This window comes from Scophthalmus maximus, chromosome 21, assembly GCF_022379125.1.
Source record: "Scophthalmus maximus strain ysfricsl-2021 chromosome 21, ASM2237912v1, whole genome shotgun sequence".
NCBI lineage: Eukaryota > Metazoa > Chordata > Actinopteri > Pleuronectiformes > Scophthalmidae > Scophthalmus > Scophthalmus maximus.
The window spans coordinates 6,640,107-6,658,518 of NC_061535.1; the positions used below are offsets into that span (position 1 = coordinate 6,640,107).

An 18,412-nucleotide genomic window follows, 5' to 3' on the forward strand; every position below is an offset into this window, starting at 1 on the left:
GTATTTTTCTCACAACCTCCCAATTTTACAATTGTAAAACAATTTACACACACAAACAAACACACACCCACACACACACACGCACACATTCATATCAGTAACACAGAATATAAAACAGCAATGTTAGAGTGTCTTTAATTCAAGAAAATACCCATGTGAAGGGGATGAAGCAGAGCACCTTTTTTATTTAAACATATTTTGTGTTGTTGGTGATAGACACAGCTGGAACTATGGCTAAATTGTTTTGTTTTTCTCCACATTTACACAATCAACGTGTTTTCTTTCTTCTTTTTTTGTGGGCCATGATAAGGTGCAAGGATATCCTGTGGTCTTTGCCTAGTTAATGTGTACGGACCGCACACTGGCTCTACTTTCACTGAGTTATTACACTGAGTGTAATTTGAAACAATTACAAAAACATTGGCCCACTTGTTACAACACTCATTTTCCCCTCACATAGACAAACCACAGATTCAATAGCTTTACATGTTTTTCAATCACACCCAGTGGAGCAGTGTTCAGTGTGAAAAAGTATAGCATTTCATCCTAGCTCGCATGGTATGGGATAATCTTTCACATTTTGCCCGGGGTTTGTTTTGCTATTTCAGCAGAAACTTGTGCAAGCCATGTGAATTACCATAGGAAAAGATGATAAAAAACCAAATGGTATTGTATCAGATATAAATGAATAAACTATTTGAATAATCAGGGCAAATAATTTATCCGTGATAATAAACAGTGTTTATTGTCCTTTATTCTCCGAGATGCATTGCAGAGATAACAGTTTTGAACACACAAGCATGAGAGAGATAATGTAACACTGCTTGGAATGAGGGATTTTGTGCTGCGCAGTAAGCTATTAAAAGAGCTCTTCTGCAAACCTTTGCTCTGGTAACTCAAACAAACTTTGAATTTTAAGGAATATTTAAAATTATAGTTAAATCAATAACATTCTGTTTGTGTGCACTTCAAATTCATGGAAGCTATGCAGCATTAGATGTATCTTGTTTTGACAGTTTTCTCACCATATTTTCACACATTCTGTTCTGCAGTCCTTGTTGTTGATCAAGGATCACGGTTTCGCAGTGATGATCTTTTGCAGTTTATGGAGATGGACACCTTTGGCAGTGTGAGTGCAATTTCACTTCTGGCCCCTCATAGCAGTTTAGGCGAACACAAAGAGATCAGGCCATATAGGCTACCTCCATCTCGCTCTCTCTGAAGGTGCTGGTGCAGTCTGACCATTGACATTTAACATTCCTCCACGCTGCCTCTGGGTTCTCAATGGGGGATTGAGGGGTGCAGAGGCCAGTGCCTGGTTCTCAAGGGTAAAAACAAAAAGGCTCTTGAAAATCCCAAAGAGTTCCCATGATCCCAGGAAAGACCTTGATCCGACCTGTGTTAGATTTCCATTCCACGCATTAGGGCACATAGAAAGTACATATTTGGCTGATTTATTTTGTCTTTCGCTCTGGATTTTGGATAGGGAATGGCTAGTTTTTCTTGAAAGGCACAAAAATATTTTGCATAGCGATTTGGCAATAATCAAAATTTGTTTGGCAGTTTAGTCCAGGAAGTTTTTTTTCTTCATAATTATTCAGCATTCATGGTCTTCACAGATATTGTTTTAGTCGGTGCAGAAGCTTGTAGTGACATTTTATGGTGGAAAGTTTTCAAAGTCATTTTTCAAGGTTTTTCCCAGTAACATACATAATCTGTTAGCATCAAAGGAGCACACATGCATAAATAATTGAGTAATTCACTTAAAAGGGGGCCAGCGTAGATTAATTAAGCTTGAATACTAATTATGTTTTCTGTCTACACCAACGGACACGGTTGTTGTTTAATAAGAAACCGTTTGGTGGGTCACAATTACTCTGCATATATAAGGCTGCTCTATAAATTAAGATGGTTTCACATTTTAAGTGTAGAATTGGGCTTGCCTTTGAAACAAAACGCTAACCTCATCTTTCATTATCTACATCAAAATTATTTGTAGATATTTTCAGCCTTTTTATGACATTGTATTGAGATGGTCATTTTGAATTATGTTGACAGATTAAAGGAGACTTTATTAACAGAAAAACTAAAGTATTTTTTGTTTGACACAATGTATGTCTACACATACATTATATTTATATTAAGAACTTATTTTGTCCAGCTGTCAATGTGTGTGCACATCCATTCACATTCAAATTTGCCACCATGAGGGGCAACATTGCAGAATAGCCTGAGAACAAACGCACCTGATGTCATGAATTTTTAAGTACAAATTAGAACTCGAGGAAGAGACAAGACATATGCAGGGATCTCTGTGTAGAGCCGTAAGACCCCTGTCATTTCCAGAAGCACTCTCGTCCTTGAATCTTTTGCCCATGCACACAGGGAGCTTGTTGGGAAATGGTAGCTTGAAGTAGCTCTGTGAAGACTCTGTTGTCTACACTCCCCTGGCAAGCAGCGCACACAGGGACAGAGGAAGACAGCTCTGAGCTGGGGCCTTGTTTACAGCAGCGTGGGGAAGAAAACAGGCAGACGTAAATGAGGGTTGACGGTTTCATGAAGCACAATTGGTTGATGGCAGATTCAATGTGACTGTGCTGAACTGGGCGATGATCCGTACAGTATGCAAAATTCACTTTCTAGCTTGTCTGTGCCCACCAGCCCCTAGCAGCTAGCGGTCTTCCCCAAGCCCTTCTAGCTATGCCTGTGAATGCAGCAAGAAGTGAACAAGGGATTGTTGTGTTCAATTCCTTTTGACAACAGTCAAAAAAAGTCATGGATTTTCTTTCGTCACCAGCTATAAATGATTTCATTTCTCATGTTCACTGCAAAGTAGGCATATTGTGTGCTACCCAGTGAAATGAAGAAAGCACACTGTGTAAATGCCTTTAGATTATATTTAGGACAATGCACTCAGAGGCTGCCGCATACTGCTACTTTATATGTATATTGTAATATACCCAAATTTCTTGGCACATGACTTTGATTTAGCATCGTAAATTTAACCAACATGTGTGATGTGACAAATTCAAAGGAATCTAATCATGCACCGAGTCAGTTTACATTTCCGCTATCATAGTTCTTATGTATTAAATGACCATTTTTACCTCAGAAAATCCAGTTTATTTCAGAAACCTCTGTGATACTTTTTTTCCCCCAGGATTGAATTGTTGTTTATCGTTTTAGAAATGCAACATCTGCTGTTCCATCCAGTTATGGCATATTAAACAACAGTCCTTTTATTACAAAGAGCATGCTGTCAATGTCAGTGGGGTCTGGGGAGCGAGATGAGAACCAGGAATTTTTCTTAGCTCTCTAGACAGAGAGGCTTACATGGGACTGTGTGGATTAGATTTTTAGTGACAATGACCCAAAGCATTAGGCCTGGGGAGTATGTACTGTACTCCTTCTGTATGTTTTTGCTGGTGTGTTTGCAAAGCTTTATTCACTGAACTTCAGGCGAGGATATAGTCATAGTAATCAGAGGACTTATTGACATTTGCAGGATATGGAGCTAATGAACTTTGGCAAAAATTGTCACCGTTAGAAAACAGAGACAAAGAAAAGAGAAGGACCCATATTAATTAAGGGGAATAAATGAAAAAAAAGATTTTTAAGAAGAAATGTTATGATTTATTTTGCATGGTAGTGTCTGTATTATGTGTTTGTATACAAGGCAGCTGCACAGTACAAGGAAGATGATATTTTCAATTACTCGGTGCATCAATGTGAGTGATAAAATATAACTCAATAATTTCTCCATTGGTTTCCACCCATCTTTCCAAAATGTCCTTAGTCCTTAGTCCTAAAAGCAAACATCTTCCATTGTTCTAATAGCAAACAAACTATTAACCCCAACCATAACTTCCATGGTATCTGTTGTTAAATGACTGTACAAAAACCGTACAGACTTAAGTAAAAATAAGATTTTACTGTCTAGGGACATTATTTCAAATAGGATTTTAGAATTGACTCTGAGGTTGCAGTAACAATCAAAATTGCAATAACAAATGATGGATGCAAATATCATGTAGCCTCTTTAAATGACTGTTTTAATTTACAACACAATATTGGTTAAGTGTCCTGGTAAACTGCAAGAGATTGGGTGCAATTGTTTTATTTGGAAAAAAAACAAAAAAAACTCATTCATTTTCCTATAATTGTGTTATACTGTATTCACCCAAACAACATTTTATTTCATCTTGCGTAAAGGTGTGTAAAGTGTCTGATGAAAGGGAAATAAAAGTGGATAAAACACACAGCAACAATCGCCACTGATGCAGCATTTGCCAGTCTCATACTCCACAGTATGGGAAATTCAGAAAAACTGATTGGAACCCAGTCGAAAAGAAAATGGTTTTTAAATAAGTTACAATTAGATAAGCATTAATCTCAGTGGTATAAATGAATGTCTTGCTGTAGGGCTTGTTGAATGTAAAAACAGATTTACAAAAACTCCTTTTACCAGATTGGTCTGGAAGTAGTCCTCCTCTATTTTAATTGCTCTGTCATTTAGAGTTGAAATAAGCCCCCCGCCATTTCTGTCCCTTGATTTGGTCTTTGAAATTAAATATTGTATACAAATACATGCTGTTCATGGGGATGAGCACGGTTCATCATTGAAATCTGCATAAAATGATGCTTAAAGAGCTCCATACGCTTTGAGCAACAGAGCTCTTTTATATGGTGCATTCCTATGTAAACATATCCATAACGAAAACAACTACTCATGCCTTTTTCCTCAGCTTCCTTATTGTTATGCTTGTCCGCAGAAATGAGAGAAATGTGGGACTGCAGAGTTTGTTCCACATACTGTTGATTTCAAAGAAACCTATACTTTTAATACATCCTTTTGTATTTTCTATTGTGGGGTAGACCACCTACAATACAACTATACATTATACCGTATATACACACATACACACACACACACACACATATATATTCTTTACTGAACATAGTGGAAACTATTTTTCTCTTTACTTCAAGAGTTTTTAGGTTGAGTTCATGTAAATGAAAGTATGAGAAGTGTGTCTGGATTTCCATATTTATTTACACACCAAGTCTCTGTACTGTGTGTAAAAGTTCATAATTTTCCAGGAGAGAGTGTTGCTGCCCATTCATTTTAGAAACAAGGAGGAAGTATTTTAATGTGACCTTCATTACACATTCATGTCAACTTTTCTTATCTATTTATGATTACATTTTTTTCCACTCCTGTTGTTCAATTAGTGCTTGACCCCTTTAGCGGCGATGTAAATTAAATGACATTTCAGTGTCATCCCATATTTAAAATACTGTGTTAGTTGCGGATCATAAATGATGATCTTCACTCTGCAGCTAATTTATTCATTTAACAATTTCCCTCCAGAAGTTAAAGCAGAAGGCTCTGAAGCAACCTAAGCAGAAGAAATCCAAGTCGGCTGAATTTCTGATGGGTGAGTCCTGCTTGATGAGTTATTGCTCATAATTTGTGTAAGGATTAATTAACTAATTACAGACAAATGGCTTTGGGCTAAATTTTGCTCTTGCTTGTCAGGGCGCAATTTGTAATTATTTTAATCATTTCTTCTTCTTCTCTTTTTTCTCTTCCTCCTGCAAGATTCTGATTTAATTTCAACCTAAATGTGTTTAGTGTCATTTGGACATTTTTAAGAAAAAATCACTGACAGAAACATTAGAAACAAAAAAATATGCGTGTTTGACAAGTCACTTTGACCCAACTATTGTATTGCCCTCTTAAGTCCCTATTTTTATTGTTGTGTTAATGTTTATACGTATTGTATGACGGAAAGAAGAGAGCACTGCAGTGGTAAGCATACAACATTCAGCCTTTAATGGAGGAAGAAGTGCCAAGCTCTCTGCTCCTCTGGTTTGGCTGGGAAGAGAAATTCGAGGTGACAGGCCAGATAGCACCCTTGCAGCTCACCAAAAAAAAAATGGAGCTGCAAGCCTCTGCCAAAGAAAGAGGTGAAGCTTCATTCTTCATTAGCCTCAAATTTGTTGACAGTAGATGTGTTCCTGATCTAACCTTTCTCTCTCTCTCTCTCTCTCTCTCTCTCTCTCTCTCTCTCTCTCTCTCTCTCTCTCTCTCTCTCTCTCTCTCTCTCTCTCCATTCGAGAGGCCCCTGGTCCCTGCATTCCAAAGCAAGCGTGTCCTAACAAGCAACCCTCATATAAGTTCTTCCTCTCCCGGAGAACGCTACAGCAGTGGGTGTTCTATCTCTATCTAGAAGTACCCTCAACACAATCAGCCTTAACTCCCACTCTCGGCTACATGCCTTGTGGTGGGCTAGAGTCATAGGAGAGTGCATTTACATATGCTACTATGCTACCACGCCGATCCACTGTCTGTGCTGTACTCAGAACGCCCCCGAAACACGGCTTAAGGCCAATCAGGCATACGAATATGCCCCCTTATAATTCAGCATGTCAGGGAGAACTCTTGAGGAATGGGATGGTAAATTAGGATGCGTTCAAGGCTGCAAGCGTGCCAGTTTTCTCAGGGATGAGTCACGTTAGATTCTTGATTTAATGTGGCTTACTTTGTTTTTTGCTTTACATTGCTGGTAATTATTAGCAATTATTTGCATTATGTTTCAAGCACAAAAGGTATGATAATGCTTAATGTATTGTATGAACAAAAACTACAGACTATAAATATACATGATAAGGATGAATAATAATAAATCTAAACAAGTGAGCATTCAAGTCAGTGGCTGTGGGAAACTGACATTTTAAATTTCTTTAAGCATACCAAACAAACAAAAAGCAATCTTTTTTAGTTGTTTGTTTATTTCTCCATGGACACACAAATTTGTATCTGCCCTCTGAATCCTTGGAGGAGGAATGCAAGCATGAAAGAGCAAAGGAAGTGGTACAGTACAGGGACTCAATTGATCCAAAGGTGCTAAAAACATGAATCCAAGTGAGGCCTGGCAGGAAGTGAAGGGCAGAGAAAGCTGTTCAGGAAGCATAGGCAAGGCTGTGCCCAAAAAGGATCCTTTCCAACTTCCCAAATTGACACTATCCGAGGGAAGTATAGAAGAAAACAGCAGAGGAGGAGACCAGAAGCTGCAAGGTGTTGGGAATGAATCAACGGGAAGCATGACCAAGATGTGAACCTGTCTGACGTTTTGAAAGCCGAACCACACGGCATCCAATTTCTCACCCAGGCTGTATACAATGTGCAAAGCCCATCAAATCTGCGCACATGGGACAAAATTAGTCATCAGCATGTGCTCCAAGCTAGGGATCCTGGAGCATATCCTCAGCTGCTGCACAAAGGCACTTGGAGAGGAGGGGTACCAATAGAGGCTTGATCGAGTCCTAAAAACCATCGCTGAAGCCATCAGCACAGGAGTTGAATGGGTGAAGCAAGCAGGCCATCATCTCTGTCAGAGCTGGGGGGCAGCGGAAAGAACATCTGCAGGGATCCTAAACTCAGCAAGGGACTAGCAGCTGTTGATGGACCTCAAAGAGCAGCTGATGTTCCCCAACCATATTGCAGCCACCGATTGGACATTGTTATTATGTCCACAAATATGTGATGCTGGAGTTTAATCTTTCATTTGGAAAAGGCCATTAAAGGGAAGCTGTTCAAGTACAGCAAGAATAACTGGTCAACAACTGTCAGCATGCTGGAGTGAGGGTTAGGTGTGTCTGAGTGGAGGTTAGATGCAGGGGATTTGCATTAACCAGGGCCGTCTGTAATTTTGGCATCAAGGGTTAAGAAGAGGAGAGCAATCCGCAGCACTGACTGGGTCACCTGGAGACAGTTGTCAAAAATGAACTTTATTGAGACTTCAGGATCCATTGTCTCTTCATATACTGGACATACATTGGCATAGTGATGAGTTTAGATGAGATAAGTTGGTTGGTTTGTGGTTATTGCACTGACTATGATATTTGCATAAAGAAACAAAACTGGCAGCACAAAATAAGCAACTCTTTTACCGAGTAGGGTGAATGTGCACTATAGTTCAGTGACTTGTGTGCCTTAATTGGAAGATTACAAAGATTGTTCCTCGTTAGTGACACAACTATTTGGCCTTTACCAAAATCATCTGTCATTCTCTGCTAACTGTAACTCTGGCTGACAAGAAGTATTAGTTATTGATATTACACATGTAAGAACAGAGAATTGATATTTTCATTAGAGAGATGAACTGGAAGCCAGCCAGACTATTTAGGTATATCACAGATATGATTCAAAAAGCGATCCACGAAGCAACTACCATTATGCAAATTTGTGTTTGAAAAAAGGATTTCATAACCTCAGAGCTATTTGCGTGGAAATTGTTCAAACTCTCTGTTAACGATGTAGAGGGATTTAGCATGTGCATTTCACAGTCAATTTGTGATGCCATTGAGGAGTCACATGGCTGCTCCTTGTTTAATAAGTATTTCAGTGTGACTGTTCAACTAAGAGTAAGAGGAGAGTGTTCAAAATCTCATTTAGAATGAGCACGAAAAAGTCAGTGAGCTTTTTGGGGCATTGGCCCACTGGGCCAGTGGTGTTCTCACACAAACACACTGATATTTTTGTCTCCAAGCACCAATACCCTCAGACTTCTATAAAGGCAATCCTTGTGTGGAATATGTAACATGATTTAATGTACCATGCATGTTTTTGCCCCACAACCTGAGAAATTCAAGTAAAGCAATTTAGATTAGAGTTAAATATTCAAGGTCTGTAATGAGAATGATTTGGGGTTAAGAAAGCTGCTTGGTGGCCCCGGAGCCATTGGATTCACATAAACTCTATGGTGCAGCCTGATACCCATAGGTCAGTGATTGCTAATAAGAAGTCAATGAGACATGGGCTCAGGTTATTTTCTGTTGGATCTGCTCCTCCAAACTTGCCCAGTCCTCTGGGCCACTGACCTTGGAGTATTTAGAAGGTATTGTCTTTGAAATTCCAGGTACTTTTGGGCTCGTAGACTTTCTCATTAGTTCCTTTTGAACATGGCAAACATATGGTGGTCGTATTTAAGAGATTGCCTGCCGTGACCTTTTGCAGCATGCTAATTAGGCCTCAGAGCACCGCAGGCCATGGAGAGGTGCACTGAGAAACCCAGCAGCCTCTTTCCCAGTTCTCTCTCTCTCTGCCTCTGTGCCCCTGTCTCATTTTGGCTCTGCCTTATCTAGTAGCAGCCACTGCTCCTGCCCTTCGACAGTGCGGGTTTCAGAATTAACATTTCACTTCATGTGCTTCTAATAACCACTAACCTGAACCTGTACCCCCCCCCCCCCCCCCCCCCCCCCCCTCCTTACAACACCAACCCCTTTCCCCCCCACCTACTCCCAACCCTTTTCTCTCATTCGGTCCCCTCCCGCTCTTTACTCAGGAGATGAACGTGCCCAAAATTACTTTGACCCGTCGTCGGCACTGCAGACAGACCCAAGACATTGCAGGATGGCCGGGGCCAGCACTGAAGATGAGCTGGAATTAAGTATGCCATTCTCTGTCATAATAGTTCTCCTCGGTTCATTAAAGTGAGGTGAGATAGATCACTGGCAGCAGACCGCCCTTTGAGATGACAGGACAGTCTATGTAAATACACTAAATGATGGCATCACTAGATTGGCTAGCCAACTTGCTGTCATTGTCGAAGGTCACGTATCTTTGGCCAGTTTTCATTTCACCATGGCATTTTCTCTCCCCTGTCAAGTGACAGACGTGGAGTCATATCAATAGTTTGCAGCCCCCCTCCTAAAGTAGGCCTATTAAAAGTGAGCTCTTGGGAGCCAAGCAATATGCATGTTATAATGAAACATGGCTATTAATGGAGAAGCCATTTCACCTGTATCTTTTGGATATCATTGCCGTGTAATATCAAAGGATTCGCTAAACCAAATCTCATCACATGATGACAGGCTGGCTAACAGGCATGTTAATGCTCCTATTTCATTACTCCTCTGCATACACTTGATTCTCGCCCCTCTCCAGCCACAGCTAATATCTCTAGATGTGGTCTAGATTGATTTGCATGATAAGTAGGGTGTCATTTTGAAACACACAAATACATGTAATTTTCCAGCACCATCGAAGGTGTACCCATTTTATAATTGTTGTAACTCGTACAATTATTAAATGCAGATGAAAACAGACTGTATCAAAGAATGGCGGCGTTGTTGGATGAGGACGATACCTTCATAGACCTACCTGGTATGTATTCCCATATTACTGTGCTACTGCATCTTGGTACTTTGGTAGCAGTTTTTGGCCCTAATCAAAATAGCAAAGAAAAAACAACTTTTAATAAGTAAACAGTTGCTTTATTTTTATATTAAATTAATTTAAAATAATGTTCATTGTATTTGAGGGATACATAAACATCATTTAAATGTATCATTAATTCCCTGTAGTGATTACGTGTATGAATAGATTTTTAAAAAATCTGGTCACAGGAGTACATGCTGGTGAATGTTGTTAAGCTCTGTTAGCATTGTGTTTTCACACCTTAAAACCAGCTTTGAGTTTTAATTTGAATGATGTATTGATAAAAAACTTAATGCTTTAACACCATGAAACCAGATTTCAAAAGTTGCCATATTTCAAACAGTTGCCACAGTATTAAAGAGGGTGGCAGTGTGGGATACAGTTTTCAGGCACATCATCTTTAAGAAAAGCTCAAGACAGTGAAATCATAAACAACCCAGACAAAAATATGATGCTACATTTTACACTGAAAGCAGCACGAACGTGGAACAAAGAATATGACTAGAAACGAACCCTCACAGAAGTCAGTGCTTTCCAAGCACAGCCATTGTTTCTCAGTAGGCGTGCCTTTTCTCATTAGCTCAGTTTCATTTAAATATGTAGCCAACCAGGCGACATTGAGGTGGTTTAAGCTTTGCATTGTTCTGGGTGAAGACAGTCGCACCAGATCCTGTTGACATAACGCACATTTCCCTTGTAATTCCAGTGCACAAGTGATGGGTTTAGGCCCGCTTCAACACGATGGAATTTAGCCGACTCGTATTATTTGCCATTGTCTCGGATTTAGCTGTACCACCGAGATTAGCAGCCCCATCCATTGTCCTGGAATGTTCATGAAATCCTACAGAAAAAGTAAAGAGGATCTTGGATTAACAGTTCCTCCATGCAATAGGCTGAGAGACAGGGAAGGAACGAGAGAGCTCTTACTTCTGTACCGTTGGATTCCAACTGCAGTGACTGCCAGTTAGCACTTCACCAATCTACAAGAGAATTCAAGACAATCACCTTATGCCGTTGTATGGATGCCTCCCACTGGTGTAGGCTGCAAGTCTTTGCAACTGTAGAACTGTAGTGCGTGTCAGTACTGATTCTGACATTTTGTGACTGCTTCTCAGGCTTTTGTCTTTGCTTTTACAGCATGTCACAAAGCACCTTACACGTTTCAGAAGAAAAGAGCATGAATAAGACAAAGTATTAATGAAATGGACAGTGGCCAGTGCTGTAGACATTTTTTTCAGAAAGAAAATCCTGGAGAAATCCCTTGTCTGTCTGTCTAAAATCTTCAGTTCCTCCTTTTCATCTCTATAAATTCTATTGCTTTGGCTTGGAGATGAAAGACCACAGAACTGGCATTCTGTTCATTCTAGTTCTCTGTAAGGCATTAGGCACTGATATCATCTTTGCTGTGAAAAGCATTAGGCAGTGATAACAGATTCGGCTGTTACACATATTGGACTGCACACGATGAATACACAGATCCTCAAAGAATAGGCTACCTAAATACTTTCTACCAGCAAGAGAGTACAGCAAAATTGTTGAGACACGCACGCAGCAGTCATGTTAGCTACAGTAGATGATGCCTCTTTGCTTTCAGTAATGAATTCTAGGTTACTTACTATAAACTAGTTCACACATCATGCAGCAGAAAACCTTATTTCTTACAATGTAAGTGCTTGATGTTCACAATCAGTTGGAGAAGCTGATGTAAAAAAAAAATATAACTTCCTTTTGTGTGTTTGTTTTCTAAATAGCAGTGTGAAGAAATTTGACCTAACATTTGCCCAAAGCAACAGCCACTAAACATGTAGCACGTGTTATTTTCTTTATCCTACCTGGTCTCCAATAAATAACTTTTCTATATTACTAATTAAAAATGATCCTTGCGTTGGAAACAAAAATTTAACTGGACTATTTTAAGGTGAGTAATATGGATATATTGCATTAATTCAGTAATATCCACATTTAAACTTTCTTAAGTTTAGGCATTCAGAGCGCTTGCTTATTAATAGGGAAATATTATGGTCTGGTTCAATAGTGAAAAAAAAATTGGTGTCAGTTGAGACAGAACTTATTTTTTCTTTCTTCATTTGACCAAGACCACGACCTTTCCCAAAGCACTCTTGATGCTTAAACCAAACCACAGACAGGACTCTGGATCCAAACCCTGGTCAGCAGACAGGGTTGTATCTTATGTGGGGCAAAAAAACATTACATATTACAGTCTCCTATATTGCTTTACTCCTATATTGCTTTACAAAGTTTCTACCTTATATGCCATGTTCTACATTTGCCCTGAAAGGGGACTTATTTTCTTTACCAATTTTTTTTTTCTGGCCTAAGTTGTATATAATGATGCAATATGTGTGTGGGGAGTTGGAGGGCATCAAAAGGCCTCAGATATGTGAGTATGTGTCTGCTTGTGGATGTGTTATGTGTGTTAAGTGTATGCATCCATCAGCTTGAGAATTCATGTTGTTATGTTTAGGTGTTCTGATTCGTGTGTGTGTGTCTGGTTGTGTGTGTGTGTGCGTGCGTGTGTGGTTGTGTGTTTGTGCTTGCCCACTGATGCGTATCTCTCCAGGTACGCTGCAAGCCTCCAGGGATGAGGAGGTGTTGGAGGTGAAGTCAGGTGATCCGGTGCTTCAGCGGCGACGGATGCTCCACGGTGGTGGTCACGCCTCAGGCTCCAGGCCCTCCCAGCCCCGTACCACTGCCAAAGCCCAGGTGGAGGCTGGTGCTGGGCTGGAAGGAGGAGCCGGACTCGAAGCAGGGAGGATTGTAATGGGCAAAGAGAGCACTGTAAAAAGTAATGCTATCTTTTATTTGTTTCTGTATTTCATGTCTTATGGGGAAATGTACCACGTTATAGTATTATACTATAAAGAAAAATGTATTTTTCTTTGTGCATACATGATACATCAAAATCATCATCATTCCAGGACATTATATAACATTTTGTGAAATTATTTGTCTCTGGGCAGTATTTTATTCCCACAGAGTTTATTTGTGAAGTGACAAAAAAATATACACAATGCTGCAGTCGTTTTAATGTTTCTTTTTTATTAATAACATTTGAACATTTTCGATGCCGCCGTGTTATTTCTTGCAGTGAAGATAACTGAGGAGGTGATCCCCCACTATACCCAGCAGCTGAGGGAGCGTGTGCAGCCTGACATGATCACGCTTGGCAGCCTTTCACTGCAGCAGGTCAGGGCTACAAAGAGGAAAATCTGTGTCATCATCCCATACTCACCAACACATCAGCCATGTCCATTATGCTGTGTATCAGTGGCTCGGGCTAATGGACATAGAGTGTGTGCATGTGTGCATGTACATGTATCTGTATTTTCGTCTGGTTAGACGACCATGTGTACTTTAATGTGTGTGTGTTACTTATATTGCTTTCTAATTTTCTTCCTTTTTCTTTTAACATTTGCTTTTTTTGCTCTACTTTTTGTCCATTTTGCATTTCATTTTGATTCCACATAGTCAGAATCTCAGCTGAATGCAATCGTGTGAAATTGTGTATTGTAGAACACATATTCAAGGCATTTGAGAGGCTATATTACTCATCCATTCTCATCTTAAAATCTGTGCATGGATTTCAACTCCATAATTTATGCAGTGATCTCCTCGCATAATCATTTCTTTTTGGAGACACTTTTTTTTCTGTCTTTGAACTTTGTTTGGCATTATTATGCACATTTTGTTTTCTGAATTTCCTTATGGTCTTTTCAGGAAAAAATAGAGCGTGACTACCTTGTTTGAGCTGAGGAGTATAGGGATTTTGTGAAGTAGCATTAAGATATGAAGCGTCTTTTGATACAATGATGTGTATTCCTTTAGTCAGAAAAAAATTAATTTGAATGGAAACAAGAAAATAGGGTTTTCCATTGTGTTGGCAAATCTCGATTGCGAAGAAACCCAAACATCAACGCACATGTAAACAGAATACAGAACTTCTATCCACTGTATTTTTAGGTATAATCTCTCTTGAAAGAGGAGTAGGAGTATCAAATTATATGAATAGCAAGTAAATGTAATTTAGGAAAAAAATATGATTCAACATTGTCTAACGGTTAGTTGGATACCACAGCAACAGTTGACTCATCCTCTCACACTGGATAATAAGTCGCACCGTGTACTGTATCAGTATTGAGATCAGCGTTATCTTATTCTGCCACAATGTGTGCGCTCTCCTACTGTTTCCACACCCACCTCCCATTGAAAACACATTATCCACCAGAGATTTCACATCTATTTTAAAATAATAGTGTTTTTCTTCTTCCTCTATTCTGCCACACAAAGCCTCGACGGAGCAAGACGCTGTCACTTAGCAGTGTCGATGAGTCTGAATGGGGAGAGTGAATGTGCTGACTGAATGTAAAACCGGCAGAAATACTCATCAAACGCTACATGTCTTTAGGGTCTGGCTCAGTATAGATTGCCTGCAGATTGCGGTTGCTCCTTGTGCTTAATTCCGCCATTATGGTGCATTGCACTGCTTCCTGAAGCTGCATCCAGAGAAAGTGTGCATGTGTATTACATGTATTTCCAGCAAGTGGCTCAGAGGGGACCACTGAGGAGCAGAGAGTGGGCAAAGCGGAAGAAGAGACTAATTGCCTTCTTTACCGGGAATGTCAAGGTAAAGATCCATGTACTGAATGAAGATGTGTTGCTTTTATTAAGTTGTGTAACTGCAGATGGTATATTCACTTTTGAAATACTAAATGCTGATTATAAATCTTTTCATTAGCTGAACACATTTATCCAATCAAACTCTTTATTGTTCAAACCCAAATCTGATGCTTACAAACTTAGACTAAAAACAAGGAAATACAGTCAGCCACATAGAGCAACCTCTTTTAAACTGAAACTGTCAATTAGCTCAATGTTAATGATGGTTAACATATTAACTCTCTGTTTATATATCCATTTTAATATTTCAAAGGAGCCCCATCCACAAAGAGATTCTGCCGAAGCCGGAGGAGAGGTACCACAACCCAGGCTGAACGCACTGCTTCAGTGGTACGTTCATACAATGTCATATTTCTTTCCATATGTACAATTTATGTCACATGACTGTAATCATTACTTTTGTGAAAACCATTTGTATTCCCACTGACATCCGAGAAGGAATGAAATTCATACTGTATATCCTCTGCATGGTTTCTCCTGTCGGCAGGGATTGCATTGTGGGTAGTTTGGCTTGAGGGCACAGAAATCTGTCCATGTCATTGGGCTTGGAGGCGCATCAATTTTTGGTCCATCCACGTTAGCGATCACACATCACATCTCACAGCGGGAGCACCGCGGGCAATTCGCTTAGCATGTTTAAGTTTTTAGTAATTATGGACTACCATGCCGGCTGACATGATAAAATCAAGAAACTACTGTACACATCAGTATCTTCTCTTGTGTTCGGTTGTTTTATGGGTGGGTGGTTGTCAGACACCAGCCCTGTCAGATGAATGTGCTTCGGAGTTTGGCAAGATGACCTCCTCTCGACAGCCTTGAACCCTGCAAATTCCTTCTGATATCAATGGTGGGTGGCTATTAGACATGGGAGACTTTCTATGCATCACCTAGGGCTACATTTGCCTGAAATTGAATGAGAAATGATTTCACTTTTCCTATCCCCATGCCTGTAAAAGGAAGAAAAATAAAAATAAAGAGGGGAGACGTGGAGCTGACTTGTAGTTTTGTAACAAATGTGTATTTCATTTGTTTCCACTGTTTCTGATTTAATGGAGGTCGAGTAATTGCATTAGGAAGCACACTGTGCCTTGTTGTGAACTGATGAAAGCACATGTAATATTTTTGATAGGCGAACACAGAGGAGGGAGAAAAAGGAGAGAAAGACCCCAGTGTCTGCCTTTGATGCCGAGCATTATTTGCTGAATTATCCTTCCTTTTACAACCATCTTATCCCCAGTCACAGGCAGGCCAGGGCCCCTGTGATATTGCTTTATTTTGAGGAATTAAGAGAGGTGGCGAGGAGACAGAGCGAAGCAACCGCTTATTACATTACCACTGATAAGATTGAAAGGCCAAGAAAAAGAGAGGGGGGTTGGCGTGGTGGTGTGAGGGTGGTGGTGGTGGTGGCACGTGTGTGTGTGTGTGTGTGTGGGGGGGGGCTGTTGTGGTGTTATTAGATTGAGCTGATACAGGCTGGAGCAACAAAGGGTCCAAAAATGCAGGTGGCTATTTCCCTGTGTTTGTGCATGTAGCAGCAGAGCCACCGAAAGCCCGTCAGTCAGAGTGCTGGGAGAAGGCCAAGAGGAAGCGGTGGCCAAATTTCACCAGATGACAGAGATCCCAGTGTCCTCCTCTTCCGCATCCCGGCCCATGTGGCAGGTAAGGTCTGTTAACCGGCGTGACTGTGGACGCAGCCACTTTTACGCGACACAGAAAGCACACAACACCGGACGTGTCACATTCCTTAATCTCTGCAAGGTTGAATCACAGGAGAAGATATTGTCCCTTCAAGTGTTTACTAATCTTAAAAAAAAGGCTGGGCTGTTTGTTCAAAAACAGTCAAATGATGAAATGGTGTGAAACGACGTGATGAATGGGACCTGTTCGAAAATGGGGAAAATATCTCCCTTACTAGGTTTTCTTTTTACTCTTTCATTCCTTTCATCACACCAGTGGGTACTGTATGTGCATGTGTACACAAAGGCGCAGACAGTCACACGGAGGCAACACAGAGCAAAATTCTCGCCTATACAATATGCTACCTATCCAACCGCATTATTTTGGATACAGTATACATGTATAAAGATTTGATTCATTTTTTTCCAGCTGTGAGTGTATTCTTTCTGTAGTTTTCTGAATCTAAGTAGGAGGAAAGAGGAGTCTTTGGAGGAGAAAAAGGGGAGCAGAGAGAGAGAGTAGAGAAAAGAAGGAAGCAGCAGCTTTAGCACGGTAGCATCTCCAGCTGTGGGAGGAGTGTGTTGTTGTGTTGCATCTGGGGATGAGGCTGCCATGCCACCATGCTGGCTTAAAGATGTAATGAATCTTCAGTCGGGGGCTTTCCTTCCAGGGTGACAACTGGCTTTGAGGAAGGTTGTAAATGCAGGGGAGATTGTGGTATAATTCCTCAGACTGGCATTTGTGCCCCCCAGTCACCATTCGATTATCTCCCAAATTGCTGTGTTTCACTGAGATAAAGATTTTTTATGGCTTGCTGACTTGAAACAACCGGCGCAGGCAGAATAAGGGGCAAAGGAGGGAGAGGGAAAGAGAGAGCGAGAGAAACCAATGGCCAAACCTGCCACGCATAGTAATTTCCTTTGGTAAATGACAAAATCTTTGTTTATATGACATTTTCCTAAAATTACTGCAGCGAGATGAATCTGAAATATAAAATGTCACATTTGGCATGCAAAACTATGAAAATATATTTCTGTGCAAAATTCATGAAGGCATTTAATTTAGAATGTGTTTAATAACTAAGGCAGCCTGCATCTGTAATCCTGCCTGGAGGTCCCAAAAAGATTGTCATATTTATTCTCTCCTTTCTTCACCCCCCTCCTTCATTCCAAAGCCAAAAATTTTTAAGGGTAAATGTTCATTGTTAATTAAGATTTACTAATTAAAATGAAAATAATTAACGAGAAAGCTTAATCTCTGAATATTAGCCCATACTTAGAAAGAAAGGAAGTTTTTGTATGTGGCATTTCCTGTCTCTATTAAGAGCACATTTTGTGTGATCAGTCAATGTGTGGAAAGCCCTGAAAAGATATTTCAGCGGAAAGGACGGCCGCTTGCCAGCAAAACCACGGAGGATCCCTCGCTCGAGCCTTTGATCTCATCTGTAGGAGTGCTGTAATGTTATGGCACTTTAGGCACAACTCAGGCTTGGGGCAAACAAACTACCTCTGATATGGAAAATTGGCTCACTTCACCTTTTTACCATCGCCTTGCTCTCTCGGCTGCCTCATACGATGCCTTTGCATGCACGTTGGCGAGATAGTAACAATACCTCTTAAAATCATAGATAGTGCAAATTGTGATGTTATTAATTTTTATTTCTTTGCTTCTTTCTTCTCCTTCCTCCTCCTCCTTTTTTTTCCCAGTCTGCATGCATACATCTCTTTCCAGTGAGAGGGTTTGAAGGCCTGCGTCACCTCCTTCTATATGTGAGATGTGTGGGCTAAACTGCTTTGCCACCAGTTATACTAA

General features: G+C 40.3%; 1 protein-coding gene across 1 annotated transcript in view; it reads left to right on the forward strand.

Annotated features, from left to right (window-relative positions):
• The first annotated feature begins 1,105 nt into the window (after nt 1–1,105).
• Nucleotides 1,106–18,412, forward strand: part of ofcc1 (orofacial cleft 1 candidate 1) — a 76,855-nt gene continuing 59,548 nt past the window's right edge. The window contains 10 exon segments of the mRNA XM_047329976.1: nt 1,106–1,129; nt 5,372–5,456; nt 5,796–5,932; nt 5,934–5,970; nt 9,351–9,458; nt 10,091–10,171; nt 12,807–13,031; nt 13,335–13,432; nt 14,784–14,870; nt 16,456–16,582. Of these exon segments, the coding sequence (XP_047185932.1) occupies nt 1,106–1,129; nt 5,372–5,456; nt 5,796–5,932; nt 5,934–5,970; nt 9,351–9,458; nt 10,091–10,171; nt 12,807–13,031; nt 13,335–13,432; nt 14,784–14,870; nt 16,456–16,582 (1,009 nt within the window).